The 20,621-nt window shown below is 38.8% G+C and overlaps 2 protein-coding genes across 2 annotated transcripts; both read right to left on the bottom strand.

Moving 5' to 3' along the window:
• Positions 1 to 2,153: 2,153 nt before the first annotated feature.
• On the bottom strand, positions 2,154 to 5,158 carry LOC121594320 (optineurin). Its single transcript, XM_041917445.1, has 11 exons — positions 4,633 to 5,158; positions 4,487 to 4,565; positions 4,243 to 4,406; positions 4,124 to 4,175; positions 3,986 to 4,026; positions 3,878 to 3,929; positions 3,681 to 3,808; positions 3,502 to 3,553; positions 3,279 to 3,427; positions 3,051 to 3,217; positions 2,154 to 2,974 (listed from the first exon to the last, which is right to left on the bottom strand). Exons 1-11 carry the CDS (start codon positions 4,873 to 4,875, stop codon positions 2,842 to 2,844), a joined length of 1,260 nt encoding a protein of 419 aa, XP_041773379.1. The 5' UTR covers positions 4,876 to 5,158; the 3' UTR covers positions 2,154 to 2,841.
• A 2,108-nt stretch (positions 5,159 to 7,266) lies between these two features.
• On the bottom strand, positions 7,267 to 12,990 carry LOC121594461 (myosin-4-like). Its single transcript, XM_041917725.1, has 11 exons — positions 12,691 to 12,990; positions 12,499 to 12,613; positions 12,329 to 12,435; positions 11,722 to 11,739; positions 11,617 to 11,668; positions 8,805 to 8,857; positions 8,695 to 8,746; positions 8,514 to 8,608; positions 8,382 to 8,433; positions 8,168 to 8,316; positions 7,267 to 8,095 (listed from the first exon to the last, which is right to left on the bottom strand). The coding sequence occupies exons 1-11, from the start codon at positions 12,838 to 12,840 to the stop codon at positions 7,991 to 7,993; spliced, it is 948 nt and encodes a 315-aa protein (XP_041773659.1). The 5' UTR covers positions 12,841 to 12,990; the 3' UTR covers positions 7,267 to 7,990.
• Positions 12,991 to 20,621: the final 7,631 nt, after the last annotated feature.

The following is a 20,621-nucleotide window of genomic DNA, read 5'->3' as shown; positions in this document are numbered from 1 at the left end:
AAAAAATATACACACAAAAAACGTTTTTAATTGATGGAAAAAAGCATAAAACTTCGAAAAAACACATATTAGGATAAAAATATGGATCAGATAACTTCTAACGTGAAAACTTCTACTTCTCTCCCTGCATTCATACTCCTGTTCTAAATCAGAAATAAAGGCCATTGTTCCTGTGTTGAAAGCTTAACAATTACAATTAATGATTTACTTAATTATTCAAATTCAGGCGGTCCCCTCTTTCAAGAGGAATTCAAGAGATACACGGTACCTCTTATTCGCGGATTCGGAGATACGCGGTTTTCTAAATTCGACAGTTCTTTGAGCAAATTGTACTGATTTGACACATCAATTGTCAAATTCCAAATAATATCCCTTTTGATACAATAAAAAATCCATTTAATCCAAATTGGAATTAAAAAAATTATTAATTATAAAAATTATATCAATAATAATTTCCGCGGCCGCAAAATTCCGGTCCGTGTATTTTTGGCCTGACAGTTCTTTTAGCAAATTGTACTGATTTCAACTGATTTCATACACAGCAATTGTCAAATTCCAAATAATTTTCCTTTTGATCGAAGGTTTAAAACTGTTAAATTCAATCAGCATCATACCAAATAATTAATTAAGTGGCTAAAACCATCACCTGCTTGCAAAATTACACGAAAATTAGTTATATTTAGCTTGAAAATCACGAGCTTCGACTTACGCGAAAGTTCGAGATACGTACGGTATTTTCGGCCGTTTTCGGTCCCCATTAACCATGTATCTCAGGGACTGCCTGTATATTTTATTTAAAGAAAAGTTGTCTCATGCAGCAATCAAATTAAAAAAGACTCTGATAATCCTCAGCACGATTTGCAATGTACTTGCATCACCATCATCACAAGCGTTTCTCTTACAGTCATCTTCCTGGTCCTCCATAAACATGTCCATCTTTGCAGAAATGTTTCTTTGGCTTTTTGATAATGTATTATCATCAAATTGAATATTCTATTTCACATAACATGTGATGTTTAATATGTTACGCATGTCCTACAAATTACGAACAAAATCGGTAATTTTTGCAAGAGTTTCGACTGCATGTCTCATCCATGTAAACATCCGATCTCCAACAGGTCTTGCTTCACCTGATCCAGCCATCGAGTTCGTTGTGCTCCTCTATGTCTTATGCCAAACTGAGGATCGCTGTCGAACACCTTCTTGATGGGGTATGAGTCCGGTATCCTCATGACATGCCCCAGCCATCGCATCCTGCCAGCCTTCGCCACCGTCAGGATCAAAGTGTATGAAGACCAGGTGGTCTCGTCCCATACAAATTGACAACTAATTTCGGAATCAAAAAAGCTCCTTTTGACAGAATGGGTGAAATGAATTTCGATAGGAACGGTTCACTTTGTTCTTAGCAACACATACGTAGTACACATTGGTGTCCTCATCGACGGCATTATTTTGATCCAAAAATGGGTTTTAATTAGTTCAGATTTGGTTTAGCTTACAATAAGAAATATTTTGAGTGCTTTTTAAAGTATTTCAGTGCAAATAACGAAGATTCTAAGATTGTTTGTGTATTAGGCAAGTGGTCAGAAAGCTTGTTTGGGGAAATGTCTTCACCAATGCTGTCAAAAAGTGACGCTCAACTTTTGCTATAAAAAACAGGCTATGAGACCACCTGATCAATCGTAACCTGATCAATCGTAATCGTTAAAGTATTGATCGTAACATACACTTTGGTCAGGATGGTCGGTCCGCCGTACAGTTCAGCAAGCTCGTGGTTCATCCTTCTCCTCCACGCTCCATGCTCGAACACACCGCCTAGAGCGTTTGTATCCTCCGCTCGAAAGATCCAAGACTCAAATTCATAGAGGCAGGGGCGGATTAAGCCCCATGCAAACTAAGTGGCCGCCTGGGGTCCCATTACCTAGATGGGCCCCGAAATTGAAACCCACATCCCGCTCACAAGTATAATTGCTAAATATTTGATTCAACCGATGTTAAAAAGCAGACAGGAGAGTCCGTCACCTTGCCTCAGGCCCCTTTGAGATTCGAACAATATCGACATCAAGTTCGATGCTCTCACCTCGCACTGCACCCCGTTCATGGTGGCCTCTAACAGCCGGATAAATTTCCCATGGATTATTGTCTATTCTAGTTGATAGAGCATGATCTGACATATCAGTACTCTTTCAATTACATATTGAAACTCTTTAGAAGACATAAAAAAGAAAATGAAAAAATAATAAAAATACGTTTGAGCCGTTTTTTGCCAAACTAGTAGGGGAAGTAGAAGGAAATATAATGAAATATTAACCACTTTGAGTTGTGAATGAAAGCCTGTGCCTACCAACCTTCAAATATTGTTAGCTGAAATATTGTTTAGTTAGAACGAACTAGACTCTGCTAACCCTTGGATATTCTCTATCTTTATAGAATGTACGGAATAATAAGCGTGGAGATTTTACACTGCCAGAAATGTATGGTCCTTCAGAGTATTTTACGTAAAAGTGTGGTGGCAGCAAGGAGATATTAAAACACAAACTTTAGGATTATGTTATACATATCTTCATTTAATTATGGGGAATTTTATTTTTCGTTCGACATTTAACGGAACGATTTCAAACTATCAACAAGACATTTGTATCGTATCCTTAGTTAGTTTGAAATAATAAGAGGATCAGATTTTATATGGATTAAATGATTTCTTTTGAAAGTATTTAAACTTCTAACAATCTTTTTTTTCTACTTAAAGCTTAAAATAATCACCTAAATTCATAATTGTGTTGGAAAATGTTACGATCACTTTAAAATTAAGATACGAGAATGCTGAACCACAGTGCACATTTATGCATTACAATCCTCTGCATGGAGCTGCATATTGGCCAAACTGGTGAACTGGGCTCCGCATATGGGACAAGAAAACGAACCATCACTCGGCGTTTGTGCCGTAGTCGTTGTAAAAGCGTTTGATTCCAAACTGAAATAAAAAGTAAAAAGTAGGTAGTGAATATATAACATCGTTCATCTTGAATGTTCCCTCACAATCTCCTTACACATGTATCGCACGACGCAGCTCAGACACTTTAGCATTGGAAGCTTCATACTGTAACGCTATCATGTTTTTATCATTTTCCATCGCTCTCATCTTCTGCTGCAGCTGCGCGTTTTGTGTGCTTGCGTTTGTGTTGTGCTCATGTGCAATTTGCAAATCAGCTTTAAGCTGAAAAGAATTATTGATTAATTTACTGTGATACATGCAATGCGTTGTTTGAATTTAATACCTTTTCAAGGAGCAAATTCAGCTCACTTTTTTCCGTTTCTATCTGTTCCAAGCTTTCATTGAGCTTCGTCACTTCTAAAAGATACTGCTCCGCTTTACAATCCATCTCTTTCTTAAGATTCGCATGCTGTGTTGAAAGTGCTTCCAGTTCTATGGATGAAATAAAGTTCTCATTTAACTACGGTGCAAACAACCTTGCTACTCATATCAACTTCTTTGCTCACCTTTTCTCAAGCGAAGGATTTCTTGCTCTTGTTCTTGGCTTTTGCATTTTAGCTGTGAACAAAGAGGTTTGGTTAACTTTATCATACTACTTAATATGGCACGGTTACAGGGCTACGCTTTACAATTTTGTACATTTATTGTATCATACAATAAGCATACAAAAAACACCATCCCTTACCTTAGTGAAGTCGGTCTTAGCCACTCTAAGCTCTTCATCAAGTCGTTTGACTTCCTTCCGATGTTCTTCAGTTTGGGTTGCTAAGTTTTCTGCCAAGCTTTGGCGAAGCTTTTGCTGTTCAAGCAATTCTGTGTAATGGAATAAGAGTGAAGAGGTTTTCATTTAAATGCAGCATTTTTAGATATTTACCCGCTAACCTGCTTTGAGCCGCTCGTTATCAGCTTTTACCGCCGTAAGTTGTGCTTCCACCTGCAAATATAATCTTTGTGTAGAATTATCTGTCTAAGTATTATATGCTTTATTACCTCTGAAAGCTCTCCGACTCTTGTTTTTAGTCGAATACACTCTGTAACAGTGAATTGTGTGAAATAATTGAATTGTGAATTGTGTTAAACATTTACAGTCATTGATAGTCAATAGTGGGGGTTGATAAGCGTACCTACCGTCAAGAAATTTATGCGCAATCTTTTCCAATCGTTTATTTTCGTTTTCCAGCTAGAAAAAGTACAGAAAATCAACCACTTCTGCTATCGACGAGAATGGAGTCCCACAAAATACTCACGCTTGCAATCTTTTTATCATTTTCAGACAACTGTTCACTCTTCTTTGGATTGCGTGGAGCGTCGGCTTTCTCGATTTTAGAATTCACTTTGTTCCCGCTTTTGTCCTTCTGGTTTGATGCATTTACTCCCAAGTTGAAATCTATTTTCCAGTTTACCTTTGAACCTAAAGACAGTAAAGAGCAGCGGTTGGTGTACTTGACGCGGGTCTTTTTTTTCTATAAGACGTAAATCACAATGACTCACCAAGCGGTTGCATTACTACGCCCATCAAACTTTTCAACTTTTTGCCCATACCTTTGGATGATTTCTTGCTTTTGGGATCCTGCAAATAAATCATACACTCCTGGTTGAATTCAAACTACCATATTAATTGCTCTGCTCCACCTTACCGTAGTTGAGTCTTTTTCTTTGCCATTCGAATCGCCTTTGCGATCCTTTCCTTCGTCATCTGTATTTTCACGTTCTACTGGGGTGGTTGCTTCATTTTCCTTCGTATCACAACTTTCGCTTTCGTTTTCTTCCTCCTCATCAATTTCATCCTCGTCGAACATTTCATCTTCCGACTCGAGCAGAAACTCTTGCGCTAACTCTAGAGCAGTTTCGGCCCGTTCTAGAATGTGTTTGCTAGTCATATTGAAGGTGAAAACACCACTTTGCTATTTATTAACCGTGCAACCGTACTGCGTGATACACCGACGACAAACTGGCTCGTTGCAGCTTCCCGTAAACATTAGCATTCTTTCGTGATGCGCATGCGTAAGTCAACTTGTGGCGAAAATAGTCCAACGCAACCGTTTTACGCATCCCAAACTAACAGCCTGTCAAAATATGCTTCTCGTTCTGGAATTTTCGCACACCTTGTACTTCATTAATAGGGGTACACCAACTTTGATGAAATTTGCCACAACATTTTACATATTTCAGATAGTGTTAATATATACGGTTTTTTCTATGATAGAATTTAATTTTGTTACAACAGTTTTATGAATTGTATTTAGTAATACAACATTTATTATATTAAAAATAACCAAAATGAAATTTAAATCAAGCGATTTTCAATCTGAGGGGAAACTTCCCCAAGAGGAAAAAATTGGTCTTTAGAAAGAGGTTAGGGGCATTAGAGGGGCTTAGGCTTAAAATTTTAAAAAAAATAATGGATTGCGCAAAACCATTAAACATTATTGTACAAAAGAGTCGAAATCAAATACCGATTATTCATCAAACAATCAGTTGAAATTAGAAATTGTAGAACCAATAGAAAACCTAGCAGGCTAAGTTATAATTGACTGAGATTGATATACCCAAGTTATTTGTGTTGGAATGCGAAGGTTATAAAACGGCCATTTTGAATTTGGTTGCGGTGGTTTTGTCAGTTGGGGAATTTATAAGCTAAATGTATTTTCTGGCAGCACTGCCGATCGACAGTTGGAAATCAAGTGTGTGAATAAAGCGCATGAAACTCGATACGAGGAGGACGCGTTTTTTTTTTAGTTTGTTTCCTTTGGTGATCAGCGAAGATACAACAAACACAACGCAGTACGGTGTCTTGATGCAGACCGGATCAGTGATGTCACGTGCATTTTGTTTTAGTAAGCCGATGAATTGGCTTCCCTTAGCGACAACGTGCTCTAGCTGGACGTGGAAGTTCAACTTTTCATCAAGGGCATTCCTAGATCCCTGACACACTCGAACATAATCGCGCATAATCTAACACTAAGGGGCACAATTAAAGACCACTCCTAGAGCATCAGGACTGGAAAGCACTTAGAGGCTTGAAGGTGGAGTTGATCTGACCGGTCGTGGATCGGCAGGAACAGTTTCTTGTCGTTCACATATAGTAGGTGGACATCAGGGTGAGGCACCCCAATTACTTACTTACTTACTTATCCAGCGCTACAACCGCTTTGCGGTCTTGGCCTGCCTCAGGAGTGTCCGAAACCGCTCACGGTCTCGCGCCTTCGTCTGCTAGTCCGCCATCTTGCCACCTCAATTTGGGCCTACCACGTCTCCTCTGTTTTTGTGGACGGCCTAAAAAGACTTTACGGGCTGAGTCGTCCCTTTCCATGCGTACAACATGGCCAGCCCAACGGAGCCTGGCGAGCTTGATACGCTGTACGACAGTGAGGTCGCCGTACATCTCGTATAGCTCTTCATTATGGCGGCTCCTCCATTGTCCTTCCACACATACGGGGCCAAGTATCCTTCTGAGCATCTACCTCTCGAACGCGGCTAAGAGGGTTTCGTCAGATTTGGACAGTGTCCATGTCTCAGAGGCGTATGTGAGTACTGGTACTATATAGGTACTATATAGTCCCAGCTTCGTCCGTCGTGACAGGTTCTTTGAGGTGAACTGATTTTTCAGGCTGTACAATGACCGGTTGGCAGCCAGCATCCTTGCGCGCAACTCAGCTTCCATGCTATTGTCGTTGCTGACCTTTGACCCAAGATAGATTAATTCTGGGATGACTTCAAACGTGCGTTAACCTATCTGTACATCACGCCTACGTAGATTCTGATTATTTATTGGTAGGCCCGCCGATGTTGCCACCATCAGTTTGATCTTTGCCTCGTTTATCTGCAATCCGAGGTTCTCTGCCGCCTACTCAATCCCTTGGTAGGCTTCTGCTACATAGGAGAGCCGCAGACCAATGATGTCTATATCATCAGCGTATGCCATGATCTGGGTTGACTTATAGAAGATGGTTCCCGTAGTCTCCTCCCTCGAGTCGCACATCCAGGCACAGGCAGGCAGAGAATCCAGGCACAGGCAGGCCGAGCGTCTGGAGCTTTGCGAGTAGCAAGGTGTGTGAACGATGTCGAAGCCAGCCTTGAAGTACGTGTAGACCGCGTAGATCTGCGAGCTGGCATCGATAACTAAGATAACTAAGCTGGCATATCGCTGGCTCAGTCCGTGCGTGATTCAAACATATTACCGGCATGTTTACTTGATAATCGATAAACATTTCTAACATTTCATTTGAAATTTCAATAGTATATTTTATTTTTTGATTTTTTTTGGATATAACGTTGGCCTATAAAAACAACATGCGATGAGAAGAAGGATATTAATTACTCAACATTTTTTGTTGTCGTTCATTGCATACTTTGAATGAAACTGGAATTAGCAATGCATTACAATACCAATATAAAAATTAAAATATAAATATAACATATTTCTATCTAACAATATCTATCTATGTTATATTTTGTAGCTAATGAACAATATAAATTTCTCGAAACATTCGCTATCATCAGTTTCGACCTTTCCATCTGAGCAAGAGTAAATTTATATGGCATGTGCTAAACTACAAACACGCAAGAAAATATAGTAACATCGACATGGAAATTTGCATTAGTATTCTGTTTCCCTAAAACGACCGATGAACAAGTTTCCTAAAAGTTCCAGATAACACACACTACAGTTTCGTGATGGTTGCAAAATAAATGCTTCGTCTTATATAATGAGAACAATCTGATTCTACAATTTTCAATAATTTAAATACATAAACAGACTAGCGGCTCTATATCATCATCCTGGAATACGATCAATTTAGCCAACAATGCTCAAGAACTGTCTATATAGCGATTTTAGATGCAACTCGTTCCATATACGATACGGCTTTTCTTACAATCGTAATTCTATGTGTTGAGCAAACACTTTTGTTTAAGGACTTAGATACATTAACTACAATATTAAATTTTTAGAGAAATTTGCCTTTGCAGTGGGAACTTCAAAGTGCATGGGTTTTATTTTGATTGATTTTGAAGCGCTGTCAGCTTCTGTTGCAGTTGCGCATTGTCACGTAAAGCCTGATGTTCCCGTCCTATTGCAGCTTGCAATTCACCATGAAGCTATTAGTTTGCAACAAGTTTGAAATAGTGTAAAAGCTTACATCTAAAGATTACAATGTGTAATGATTTTACCAGTCTGATTTGGCAATCCAGTTCAGCTTTCTCATACTCCGATTTCTGCAAGGTCTCGTGCAGCTTTTTCATTTCTAAACGTTGCTGGTCATCCGTTTCATCGAGTGCTCTACTTAGATCCTTCCGTTGTTTTGAAATTTTATTAAGTTCTACAAATTAAATGGTAATTTTAATAGTTTTAGCTGCATATATCTATAGTACGCGAGATCCTCACCTGTTCTACAGCTTTCCAAAGCTACCTCCAGTTCTTGTGTCTTTACTGTTTGCTACATTTCAAAATGTGTGTATCACTTATTGTAATGCTCGATATGTGTACCATTTATCGGTATTAAATCAAAAATCATACCTTAATCAACTCTGAAGCAGCTTTTGTGTGTTCCAATTCGAGTCGTTTAACTTCTGCCTTATGATCTACATTTTGTTTCTGACACTCAAGCAAATCTATGTAATCGAATGGAAGACTATTAATTTAATTTGAATTGATCAAAACAATACAACTGTTTCTTAATAAATACTTTCTTACTGACCTGTTTGCAGGCGAGCATTATCGGTCTGTACTGTCGAAAGCTGCCCTTCCAACTGAAATAAAAAAGAGATTTTTATCCTTTTCTTTTTGTTTTGTTCAATCAATCGATACCTTCGTTGTTACCTCCGATAGTTCTCCAATTTTAGTTTTCAATCGTATACATTCTGTAACATTTTTTTTCATCAGTAAACGTGGTACATAAAGTAGATGCTCAGAACAACTTATGTTATAGTAATACAGGGTTTTACAACTCGCAGGATTTTGCAATGTTACTACGCTAATTACTCAGTGAATAAAACGAGTAATGGATCAAACGACCCATCATTTTCAAGCTTAAATCTTCATTTTCTATTTTTATGCATCAAATTTGTCAAAAAGTATAAAATAATTTAGAAATCATAGGAAAACCTGCATCTCGATCGGGCTGTCAAAATTAAACTTGAGCGGGATAAAATAAACATTGGACCTGTCCAAGTACGCACTAAGAGTCAAAGTAAATTTCGTGCTCGACAAAATATGCAGCACACATTGCAAAATGACTTGTAAAATCCTGTATTACATACTTACATACATCATATTTTCATAACAATAGGTTTAAGGAGTCTAGAGTGTCTAGAGCTCCATGGAAAACAATTATTTACGCAAACATTTGGTTGTACATAGTCGTAAGTTTTAACAATTCAGTTGTTTTGCGGATTCGCAACAGACGTAAGCTACGAAAACTATTCTGAATACGACAACGCTAATTGAAGGAAATGATAACGTTGAGAAGGTCTTTAATAATAATGTAGTTTTAGAATTGTTAAAGTTCGTGCTTGAGTGTTGAATCAGCACTCCTTTCGAGTGTATGCAATTGTAATGGTATCACAGGTGAATGAACATCATAAGATATGAATAATATTTATCACATCTTAAAAATTGTTGATACAGACCAAAATAACTCGATACTGAATTATAAACGCGCTTAGGAACCTAGCAATAATTTTAGATGATAACTTGTATTTCAGTTAGTTTCACGACAGGATGATTCGGCGTGCAAACAGGGCATTAGGATTAATATTCAAGATTACTAAAGACTTTGATGATCCTACGTGTATCAAGTCGTTGTATTGTCCCCTTGTCCGACCAACATTAGAGTGGATGAGAATTAGAAGTGTCGTAGCATCTCCTGATGCAGAAATTTTGTAACAATAGGATAGAGTAAGTACAAAGAAAATTCAATCGTTACGCAATTCGACGGCTGCCATGGAGTGATCGCTATATATTATCGCCGAATCGGTCACACTGCCTGCTTCCGGGATTAGAAACGCTAACTAGAATACGAATAATAGTTTGGAGTGCTTTGCGGCAATATTAATGCATGAGTTAAATTGGAACCATTCAATATCAGTATTCCTAGACGGGCAACAACAGACCCTTCTTCACTCCAAAGTTTAGACACACACAATACGAAGCAAAAGAACCAATAACGGCTATGTTATAAGCTTTACCAGCACCTTGACTTCCATGAGCCCATCAACGTGTACAGAGAACGTTTACGCTCTGTTCAATAAGATGTTAATATAAAGTAGTGCATTTATTTATGTCCTTCTTAGTTTGCCATAAGTCGTTAAGCACAATTAAATTTAAGATTAATATAAACGGATTAAGTCCAACATTGGAGAACCTATTTTTGCTTAATGAATAATAATAATGAATAATATACTGCATTTTGTTTTTTCTTTCTTTTCTTATTTATTTTAACTAATATTGAATATTTAAGGATTCTTTGGGGACCACGGTAACTTTACTTTAGGTGGTAGGATAAAAATTAAGCATAAGATACTGTTGAAGCAAAATAATAGGATGCTAGGAACTAGGGGCGTCATATGGTGTGAGCGAAGCGAAAAACAATACTAAGAACTTTGTATCTCCTTTGTAAACCAATGACACAATATGAACAGTGTGAAGCCTGCTCGCAAGTTGGCTGAAAAGTAAAACAAAGGACAATTGTCTGCGCTAAGGCACGTGCGCGCTTTTGGTGGCCGATCGGCCTTTCTTAGAATTTCCTATGTTAAGCGACAAACTAGAGAAGTTTCGTATCACGAGCGGATGAAATCGAAAATCAGTCCATCTTTAGCACTCGACGCGATCGGTCAAAATAAATGAATTGTCACAGCAGAAAAGTCTAAGTTTTAATGTTTAAATTCAAAACAGATACACTCATAGACGAAGATGTTGTTTAGCTTACGGGGTAGATAATAAAACCTAATAATTCAATTTAAATTTAAAGTTTTCAGGTAATAAAAAAATGTATAAAAAATTACCACAAGTTTTTAATGGAATTGTATGTTGGTGTTAACGCATTAAAAACGTGTAAACAACGTCATATAAAATATTCTTAAGGACTGAAGGACATAAGACACAGAATTACACGTGCTTCTCCAACTGCGTACACGACGTGAATTCCCCTTTTTATTCTCTTTTTCTGACAGCTCGGCCGGGTTGCCAAGATTTTACATTTGTACAAGGTTTGGACATTATTCGGTTGACAGTTGATGTATGAGGTTGACGTTTATGATCCACATTCGCCTACAAACGTTTTTTTTTTTTTTTTTTTTTGAGAATAATTTTCGCAGAACACGGCGATGTGACGACCATTACACCATTACATAGCCAAAAGTAAGCGACTTCAATAAAAAATGTATTTTATAACATTAAATAAAAACGTATAATAATAAATATAAATAATGAAAAGTGTGAAGAGCCATGAGTATACCATGTTATCTTGTGTAAACTTTGAATATTGTTTATGTTTTTTTTTGTTATTATTCAGGAGGGACAGTTTTTTATGGTTATATTGCCGCAATTTCTATATCAAAAACGTGGCAGCACCATTGCACATTTGTAGTCTGTTTGTAGCAATTATGTTTACACTACTTACCATTATGTTGAACTTGTTCCATCTTTTTCATCTTTTCAATTTTCTTTTCCAACTGAAAGTAATTGAGTCTTTAAACCAGTGTATCTACGTTGACAAAATACTTACATTTTTAATCGTTTCCTTCCCAAGTGCCACAAATCCACTAAACGACCACTAAACGGCTTCTAAACGACTCAAGTTCTCTACCTAAACGGAATATAGAAAGACTTCGTTTAGCAAACGCCAAACGACTCATGCATTCTAAAAATAGCAAAAAAGCTGGTGGCGCTATCTGTTGGTGGGATACCCCAACCAGTTGAGCTTCATCGCTTGGAGGAGAGCTTTCTCATTTCCTCTGTACTGTTGTATGGTTTCGCATTGAAGTTATGCATCGCTAGAACTAGAACGGCGATACGATTGTTTAAATACTAAACTCCAACGGAAACCACCAGCACTGAAGCAAGTGAGATTTGAGCAATGGTCATTGGTGTTGATACCCACGTATCTAACCACACGACCATTTATATAGATTTTTGCTCAGAAAGTTAGAAGGCTATATAGGTCATAATAAAATGCAACTTGTCGAAACACATTGCAAGAAAAGGATAGCAATATGATGATGAGTTGTAATACGCCATCTATTGATCAAACCAATGAAGCTGTGGAGCTTTCATTTTTTTCTATGGATATTCAATTTTCCAGTCGTTTAAGCTTAATCTGTGGCGCTTGGGTTATCTTGCGAAAGCCATTCATTACGCTTATTTACCACTGGTTGCGATGGATTGGTGTTCTGATTTGTTGCATTTAAATTGATATCTAAGTTCCACTTGCACAATGAACCTGAAGTTATGAAAAAAAAAACTAAGCGTAACGTGTAAAGAAATAGTTTCCATCATGACTCACAAAAGAGTTTTCCAAAGCGGTCAGGGCAGTTGGTACAGGTTATACAGCTCACACAGTTCAGACTGTTTGCTATCCAATCACAAAGCCCTTCTTCTGATTGTTCATGATTCACCTCCTACCATCGAAACACAAAATTATCAGCTCTAAAAATAAAATATAAAAACAAAACAGTAGCTCCCATTGATATTTTACCGCTGTTTTAATTTCCTCGTTTCTTTCCTCTTCATTTTCTTCAAGGTCTTTATCACTTTGATCGGTTATTATTGACTTGGAAACAACATTTTCTTCATCGCTTGATTTTTCACTCTCGGTTCCTACCACATCAATCGCATCTAAATCCATAATATTGAATGAAATTTCGGGTTATCTTCTTGCAGCTTCGACAACACCGGTAAGTACTCAATGTTTGATGTGATATGAAAGCTGCATCAATTAATATACGTGTTTGTAGAATGACAATGGGAAGTTGGGTGTTTTGAGCACTTTGTTTCGCTTTCCAATCCTTAGAATCACGCATGCGTGCAACAACTTTTTATTTAAAAAAAATCAAAACACTCACTTTGCACTCATTATATGAGCCACTCGATTAAAAAAAAAAAGTTAATACACATGATTGGTTTGAAAATGCCTGTTGCATAATATTGTTAGAAGATGTAAATTGAACCCAATTTAATGAAAATAAATGTATGACCTTTTTGAGTAACGGAGTCGTCATTATGCTCTTATTTAAATATTTCACACATATTTTTCGTGCTTTAATATTTGCAGTTTTAACTCGTCCTATACAAAACGAAGTAAGTGGTGACGCTCACATGTCATACTCCCGTTACGCTCACGTTACGCTCACGTCATAGGTAACGATAGCTCACTATAGAACGGTGTTGCTAACCAACTATGGGTGCTTGGATGGTTTTTATTTCTTTGCGAAGTTTCCTTTCTTCGAGGCAACTAGCAATGGTAGAGTGATTGAATCATTGAGGTATTCAAATTGCAAGAAATTTTTATTTTCTTCTACCGACGCGTTGAAAGTGATCAATAATTATTAAATTATTCCCAGTGATGCTAAATAATTCTGTGGTAGAGATTCTACCCCGTTCCATCCATTTGATCGTGCGTAGTACTGTTGTATGGTCTCTCTCTCTCTCTCTCTCTCTCTCTCTCTCTCTCTCTCTCTCTCTCTCTCTCTCTTCTCTCTCTCTCTCTCTCTCTCTCTCTATCTCTCTCTCTCTTGTTGGCCTGCTCATGATACAGCGCGTCGATGTGACATGGCCCGGTCAACAGTAATTCTTCAGGATGCTCGGTCCCTGGATGCAGCCTCCCATCCATGCAGACACCCGATCTCCGTCAGGTCTCGCTTCACCTGGTCCAGCCTTATGCCGAACTGGGGATCGCTGTCGAACACCTTCTTGGTAGGGCATGAGTCCGGCATCCTCATGACATGCCCCAGCCATCGTATCCTGCCAGCCTTCGCCACCTCAGCTCGTGGTTCATCCTTCTCCTCCACGCTCCATGCTCGAACACACCGCCAAAGATGGTCTGGAGGATGCGTTGTTCAAACACGCCCAGAGCGTTTGCATCCTCCGTTCGGATGGCCCAGGATTCGTGTCCATAGAGGACCACCGGGCGAGTCCATGTGCGATATATTTCACATTTCGTGCGGGCTCGAAGTCTTCTGGATCTCAGTAGTCGGTGAAGCCCATAATATGCACGATTCCCCTGCACAATGCGTCTCCGGATTTCGCTGCTGATGTCGCTGTCCGAAGTAACGATCGCCCCGAGATAGCAAAACTCCTTTGCCACCTCGAGACTGTCGCCGTCAACTAATACACTGCTTCCCAGATGGTCTGAGTCACCGGCAAGCAGGTATTTCGTCTTCGTCGCATTGACTCTCAATCCAATTCTTGCTGCTTCGCGTTTGAGTCGGGTGTACGCCTCACACACCTTCGCTGTTGTCCTGCTCATTCGCGATGTCGATGTCATTCGCGAAGCCAAGAAATTAGAGAGACCGGTAGAGGATCGTGCCACAGATGTCGTTGTGTGGTGTAAAACGTTTAAATAACAAGTAAGACAAATATATAATTATGAGTCGTTATAATTTATTTATTTTAAACACACTGTATTATCGAACCGTTCTGGGTGAAGGTTGAACGCAAAGAGAGAGATCGAGTGCACGACAGGCTACGTTATTCCTCCGAGCATAACGAGTTCGGGCAGTCCGTGAGACGCGTTTGTATTACGCTTTCAAATACTTCACAGCTTCGTCATCTTGCAAAATAGTGAACCCATCGGAGCTGCATAACTAGGACTATGTGAACAACTTTAAAACATGTATATAACGGGTTTATATTTCCCATGGATCGAGCCTCCATACGTAGATGGGTGGATAAGGCTTTGTACGAGTTATGTTAAACATTTGAAAAAAAAGCAAAAATTTAATAATTGAATTTTAAGATTTCTTCATTCATTGAAAGTATCTATTACGAGAAAAATAGTCTTATTGTTCACTGCTGAATTACAACTGAACTGAACTAAAAAATTGAAATAAACTGCAATTCCAGTTAGGAAAAGTAATGGGACAGAATTCAATAGTAGAATTTTAGTTGGCATGCTTTTTAGTTGAACGCAAAGTCTATGTAATACAGAGGTCGATGCATAGCTCGTTTTGGTCCACCATTTTGAAAGCTTATTTTTGACAGTTAGATGAAAAAGTTTGTAAACGATTCCACACAACCAAACACGTTTTAGGGCCAATTGTGCTTTTTCTGCAAAAAACCTAGTGTAACTAGGGTAAATGCACCAGTATTTGGCAGGTTAGTGCAGCAGTTTCACAAAAACTGCTTGTACTTTTCACTGTTATTACTTATTGTTATTACTGTTATTACTTTTCATGAAAGTGACGTTATTTTGAACGATAAACTATCGAATTATGTTGTGCTATTTTTTATTTGTTGTTTCAAATGTATTTTCTAGCGATATTCATGAAAATGCAAACACTGTTTTTGTTCCTATTTTCGGCAGTTTGGTCCTATTTTCGGCAGGCTGTGCTCCAATTTTCGGCAAGGCGAATACGGGTCGGTAAATGTTTTAATTAATTTTTACATTTTGATTTGAGTTACAAACAAAGTAGGCTCTGGAGAAATGAGACTGCCTGACGGCTGTAAAGTACGGCTCCGACTAACTCACAAATTATTATTTTTTTCTCAAGTTATTGGATAATTTATAGTGAAATTGGTGATATTTGATACAAGAAATGCGGTTTTATGTGTCGACATACGCATTACAGTTTTCTGATCAATTTTTAAATGAATATTCAACGAAATCAAAAGTGTGTTTTTGTTTCAGGTTTCGGCAGTAGCCCAAAGCATTGATCTGACAAAAATCAACATCTACCATGTACCAATTTTCGGCAGCATTTAAAGTGAATAATTACTTGTTTTTAGTGATTTTAAAATTCCAAGCGGGCTAGTATAAAATCTGCAATCATAAAATCTTTCATAAAAACCATACTTTTATTGTTTTAGTGCTCTGATTCTATTAATAATGAAACCTGCCGAACAATTGGCTAACTGCAAATCTGCCGAAACTGTTGAACTCTGCACATTTTGTTTGATATTTTGCAAAATATGCATGGAAATGATGTGAAACTTCGTATATGAATAACAAATGAGCATATCTCTATGTAAAAAATATGTGTTGATACAATCTTCAACGCGTTTTTGCGTAATTACACGATTTAGTTACCCTGCCGAAAACAGGTACACTGCCGAATACTGGAACAGTTACCCTATTCATTTCCTTCTCATGTACGTGGCATGGAGCAGTTTTTTCACTAATTCATCACTTAAACACGACCAAAATCAGGAAACAAGCCTATTAGCTTTGGTCCTCTTGAGCTCCACATCATTTCGTCCTAATTTTGGGCACTGATCTGGTTATAATCAATAATTGTACTATAATTCTATCTTTTCTTGATATTCGTCAACTTTTTTAAGTGCAATATTACGAAGAAACGATGTGAAAATGACCAAAAATGCATTCAGACCACTGCATGCACAACAACTAAAACCTCAATGTATGCTACGATGAAACTATTGAAGCTTTTTCATTCAGCTGTCAAAACTTTCCCACGCTTTTTGATCTAATGTTCTGGACGACTCGACCTCTGTATTATATAGACTTTGGCTAAATAGTATCTGTGTCGTGCGACCTTTTACGTGTTAATTATTTTACTTAAGATTAAGCGTGACAAATGGATGACCGAAACCGAATGACTGTAAACAAATTCGCTTCAAGTGGGCCACTCGCGGTCCGTTGAATTTTTATAAATAAATAACAAATAACAAATATGATAGCATAGCCAGGGTAAAAATGTATGACACTATGAACTCTTTTGGAATCCCGGCCAAACTGATAAACCTAGTTAGAATAACTATGACCAACGTCACTGCGCCAGGGGGACGCGCTTGCCTGTTTCCTATTCAACCTGGCGCTAGAGAGGGCCATCCGCGACACGAGGGTGGAGACTACGGGAACCATCTTCTATAAGTCAACCCAGATCATGGCGCTGATGATATGAAACAAATTGTCCCATCATTGGTCTGCGGCTCTCCTATGTATCAGAAGCCTCCAAGGGATCGAGCAGGCGGCAGAGAACCTCGGATAGCAGATAAACGAGGCAAAGACCAAACTGATGGTGGCAACATCAGCGGGCCTACCAATAAATAATCAGAGTCTATGTAGGCGTGACGTGCAGATAGGTGAACGCACTTTTGAAGTCGTCCCACAATTCACCTACCTTCGGTCAAAGGTCAGCAACGACAATAGCATGGAAGCTGAATTGAGCGCAAGGATGCAGGCTGCCGGTCATTCTACAGCCTGAAAAATCAGTTCACCTCAAAGAACCTGTCGCTACGGACGAAGCTGTGGCTATATAGTACCTATATAGTTCCGGTACTCACATACGCCTCTGAGACATGAACACTACTTGGCCCCGTATGTGGGGAAGGACAATGGGGGAGCCGCCATAATGACGAGCTATACGAGATGTACGGCGACCTCACTGTCGTGCAGCGTATCAAGCTCGCCAGGCTCCGTTGGGTTGGCCATGTTGTACGCATGGAAAGGGACGACCCAGCCCGTAAAGTCTTTTTAGGCCGTCCACAAAAACAGAGGAGGCGTGGTAGGCCCAAATTGAGGTGGCAAGATAGCGTGGGACGTCCGCCATTAAGGCCGGGACAACGGACTAGCAGACCAAGGCGCGAGACCGCGAGCGGTTTCGGACACTCCTGGGGCAGGCCAAGACCGCAAAGCGATTGTAGCGCCGGATAAGTAAGTAAGTAACTATTCGTGTCATTGTTTCGGATTTGGTTTCTGTGTGATAATTTCTGCTGGTTGCTCCAATTTACCATAATTTATTAATATTTCTTTTATTTCTTCATAAGAAATATTGGCCAAAACGTGTAGTATTTTTACCATTGGTATTTTTACCAATTGGTTTTTTTTTATTTTTACCAGTACTATATTCTTCTTTACCTCAACAATCGTTGTCGGTCAACGTCTGCCTGTAAAACTTGTGGAACTAGGCTTTCTTTCTTGTGGGACTTTTTGATTTCCCCCAATAGCAGGATAGTCAGTCCAACGTATGGTGGCACGGTCCAGGGGCTTGAACCCCTGACGGGCATAGGTTTTATATAGTCCCAGACACGAATAGACTTTGACTAAAATGATGACTAAGAAAAAACCAATTTGCTGAGACATTTCGCCATAACTAGCCTTTACGATGTAGAAGAGTCAACGATCAACATCACGGTTGACAATATACCTCCAACTCTACCACCTGAAAAGCGTGTTACCGTCGCGAAGGTTAAAAGTATCATCAAATGTCTTCAAAACATGAAGGCCCCGGACTTTGATGGAATCTTCAAACATATATTCAGACTCTAATTCGACAAAACTCTAATCACAACAACCGAAGAAAACATTATCCTGAAAAAATAAAACTAATAAATTTGATGAAATCTTCAATATTTGCATCAAACATATGCAAAATCGGGCAATGACTCTGCTTGTTGCCATTTTGAATAGCTGTCTCTCACTAAACATTTTCCCGCAAGCCTGGAAGCGCGCTAAGGATCCGACCCGGAAAAGATCCGACGCTTCTATCCAGCTATCGCCCGATAAGCTTGCTAAGAACTTTTAGCAAACTGTTGGAAAAATAATATGTTGCCGACTGAAAAATTTGGTCAATGATCTTCAAACTCTGACAGAACAGTTTGGATGTCGGTCCGGGCACTCAACAACGCACCAACTGATTCGACTACAAAACGCCATTCAGCAAAACCAGCGAGTATCCACCGCTGTTGTGCTGCTTGACGTGGAAAAAGCATTTAATAATATGTGGCATGATGGGCTTGTCCATAAAATGCATCAGTTCTAGCTCCCGTTATCAAGCTGATCAATAACTACTTTCAGCAGCGCACCTTCCGTATTGTCATCGACTCACCGACTTCGAATGTGCAGCATGTTCCGGCGGGCGTTCTAGATCCGCTTCTTTATCTGCTGTTCAAGGCGGACCTTCCTACTCTTACGGATGTTCACAGACGACACGGCGATCGCTACGAAGGGTTTCTACCAGCAGAACTCAGACGCGGCGCTCCTCATTGCTTGGAGATACTACAGGGCTATGCTGCTGAATGGAGAATCCGTTTCAACAACAAAACGAAGACCCAAACCATGATTGTCCCACATCGGCTTAGGTATCAGCTACTAAACCCGATTGGTCATCAACTGACTGTGGGAAGAACAAGAACAATCCCTTGGTTGCCAATGGTAAAATATATGGATCTAACCATGGACAACAACCTGCTATAACATCACCACATCCGTGAGCTGGCAACTTGGATCAATGTCCTGCTTAAGAAACGGCATCCCTTTGTGGGATCGTGGCTCTCGCCTTTGCTACAAGAATAAGATCGCGATCTATAAGCAAATAGTTCTTCCTATGGCAACATACAGTATCTCGGTATGGAAAAGTAGCGCTCCTACCAACATCTGCAGGGTTCTAATAAGGTTGAACCAGTTTTTACGATTAATTTCAGATGCCCCTTACTGAATCAGGTTAGAAGAGTTGTACGATAAAACTAGTACACATTCAATAAATGAAATTGAATACATTATAACAGAACGCCTAAAAACAAATGCTAAGATAAGAAAAGATAAGTTAGTTTAATTTTAGTTTAGTCTAAATTAAACTAAGCTACGTAACCTAAGGGCTCTAAACCGGTCTGGTGGCGACTTAACAACATGCTCGTCATGAGTTCAAGCCCCGAATAGACCGTGCCCCCATACGTAGGACTGACTATCCTGCTACGGTAACAAAAAGTGACTGAAAGCCAAACCCACTTCACTAGTGGATATAGGCAGGCCTTGACCGGTAGCGGTTGTGGTGCCAAAAGCAAAAGAAGAGCTCCAAGCCTAATATCGTCATTTTTAAATCAAAATCAAATATTGCAAAATTCAAAATCTAGTAAAATCCTCCACAGCGGTGAAAAGCTAGCGTTACGCTAAATCTCGCAAAGCACATGTATGCATGAACTTGAAAGAAATATACTAATTAACATATATTTTGACTCTAATTCGACAAAACTCTAATCATAACAATCGAAGAAAACATTAACCTGAAAAAATAAGACTAATAAACAACCATCGCCTTTTGGGAATCTGTTTTAATGTTCTTCTTTTTAAATGTCATATGATTTATTATCTATTTCAGGTTTTTTTCTGATTTCATTGTTTCAGGTTAATGTGTTCTCCGAACGTTGTGATAAGAGTTTTGTCTAATTAGAGTCAGAATATATGTTTATTGGTATATAACAGAAAACACCACAAGTAATGAAATATGCAAAAATATAAGCAAAAAAAAAAATGAGAGAAGAAAAATATTGATCCAAAAACAAAACTATCACTAACGAGATGGAATTTAAGAATTTAAGAAACAATTTCGCTTCCAAAAACGAAATAACAAAATAAATTAAAATTGATAATACATCAAAATACATAGACATATCTGCCAGCATAGATGAAGAGTGATGGCTGCTAACAAAGAGAGTGGAAGGAAGACACTA

Source organism: Anopheles merus, chromosome 2L (assembly GCF_017562075.2).
Source record: "Anopheles merus strain MAF chromosome 2L, AmerM5.1, whole genome shotgun sequence".
Lineage (NCBI taxonomy): Eukaryota > Metazoa > Arthropoda > Insecta > Diptera > Culicidae > Anopheles > Anopheles merus.
This window is presented reverse-complemented; position numbering and strand designations above follow the sequence as displayed.

What these genes read in the sequence shown, in the direction of transcription:
- LOC121594320 (XM_041917445.1), bottom strand. Translation starts at nt 4,875, where the DNA reads ATGACTAGCAAACACATTCTAGAACGGGCCGAAACTGCTCTAGAGTTA. An exon ending in TAACGAGCGGCTCAAAGCAG is followed by an intron (nt 3,809 to 3,877) that starts GTTAGCGGGTAA and finishes TCCATTACACAG; the next exon opens with AATTGCTTGAACAGCAAAAG. An exon ending in AATCCTTCGCTTGAGAAAAG is followed by an intron (nt 3,428 to 3,501) that starts GTGAGCAAAGAA and finishes TTTCATCCATAG; the next exon opens with AACTGGAAGCACTTTCAACA.
- LOC121594461 (XM_041917725.1), bottom strand. Translation starts at nt 12,840, where the DNA reads ATGGATTTAGATGCGATTGATGTGGTAGGAACCGAGAGTGAAAAATCA. An exon ending in TATCGGAGGTAACAACGAAG is followed by an intron (nt 8,747 to 8,804) that starts GTATCGATTGAT and finishes TTTTTATTTCAG; the next exon opens with TTGGAAGGGCAGCTTTCGAC. An exon ending in CTGCTTCAGAGTTGATTAAG is followed by an intron (nt 8,434 to 8,513) that starts GTATGATTTTTG and finishes TTTGAAATGTAG; the next exon opens with CAAACAGTAAAGACACAAGA.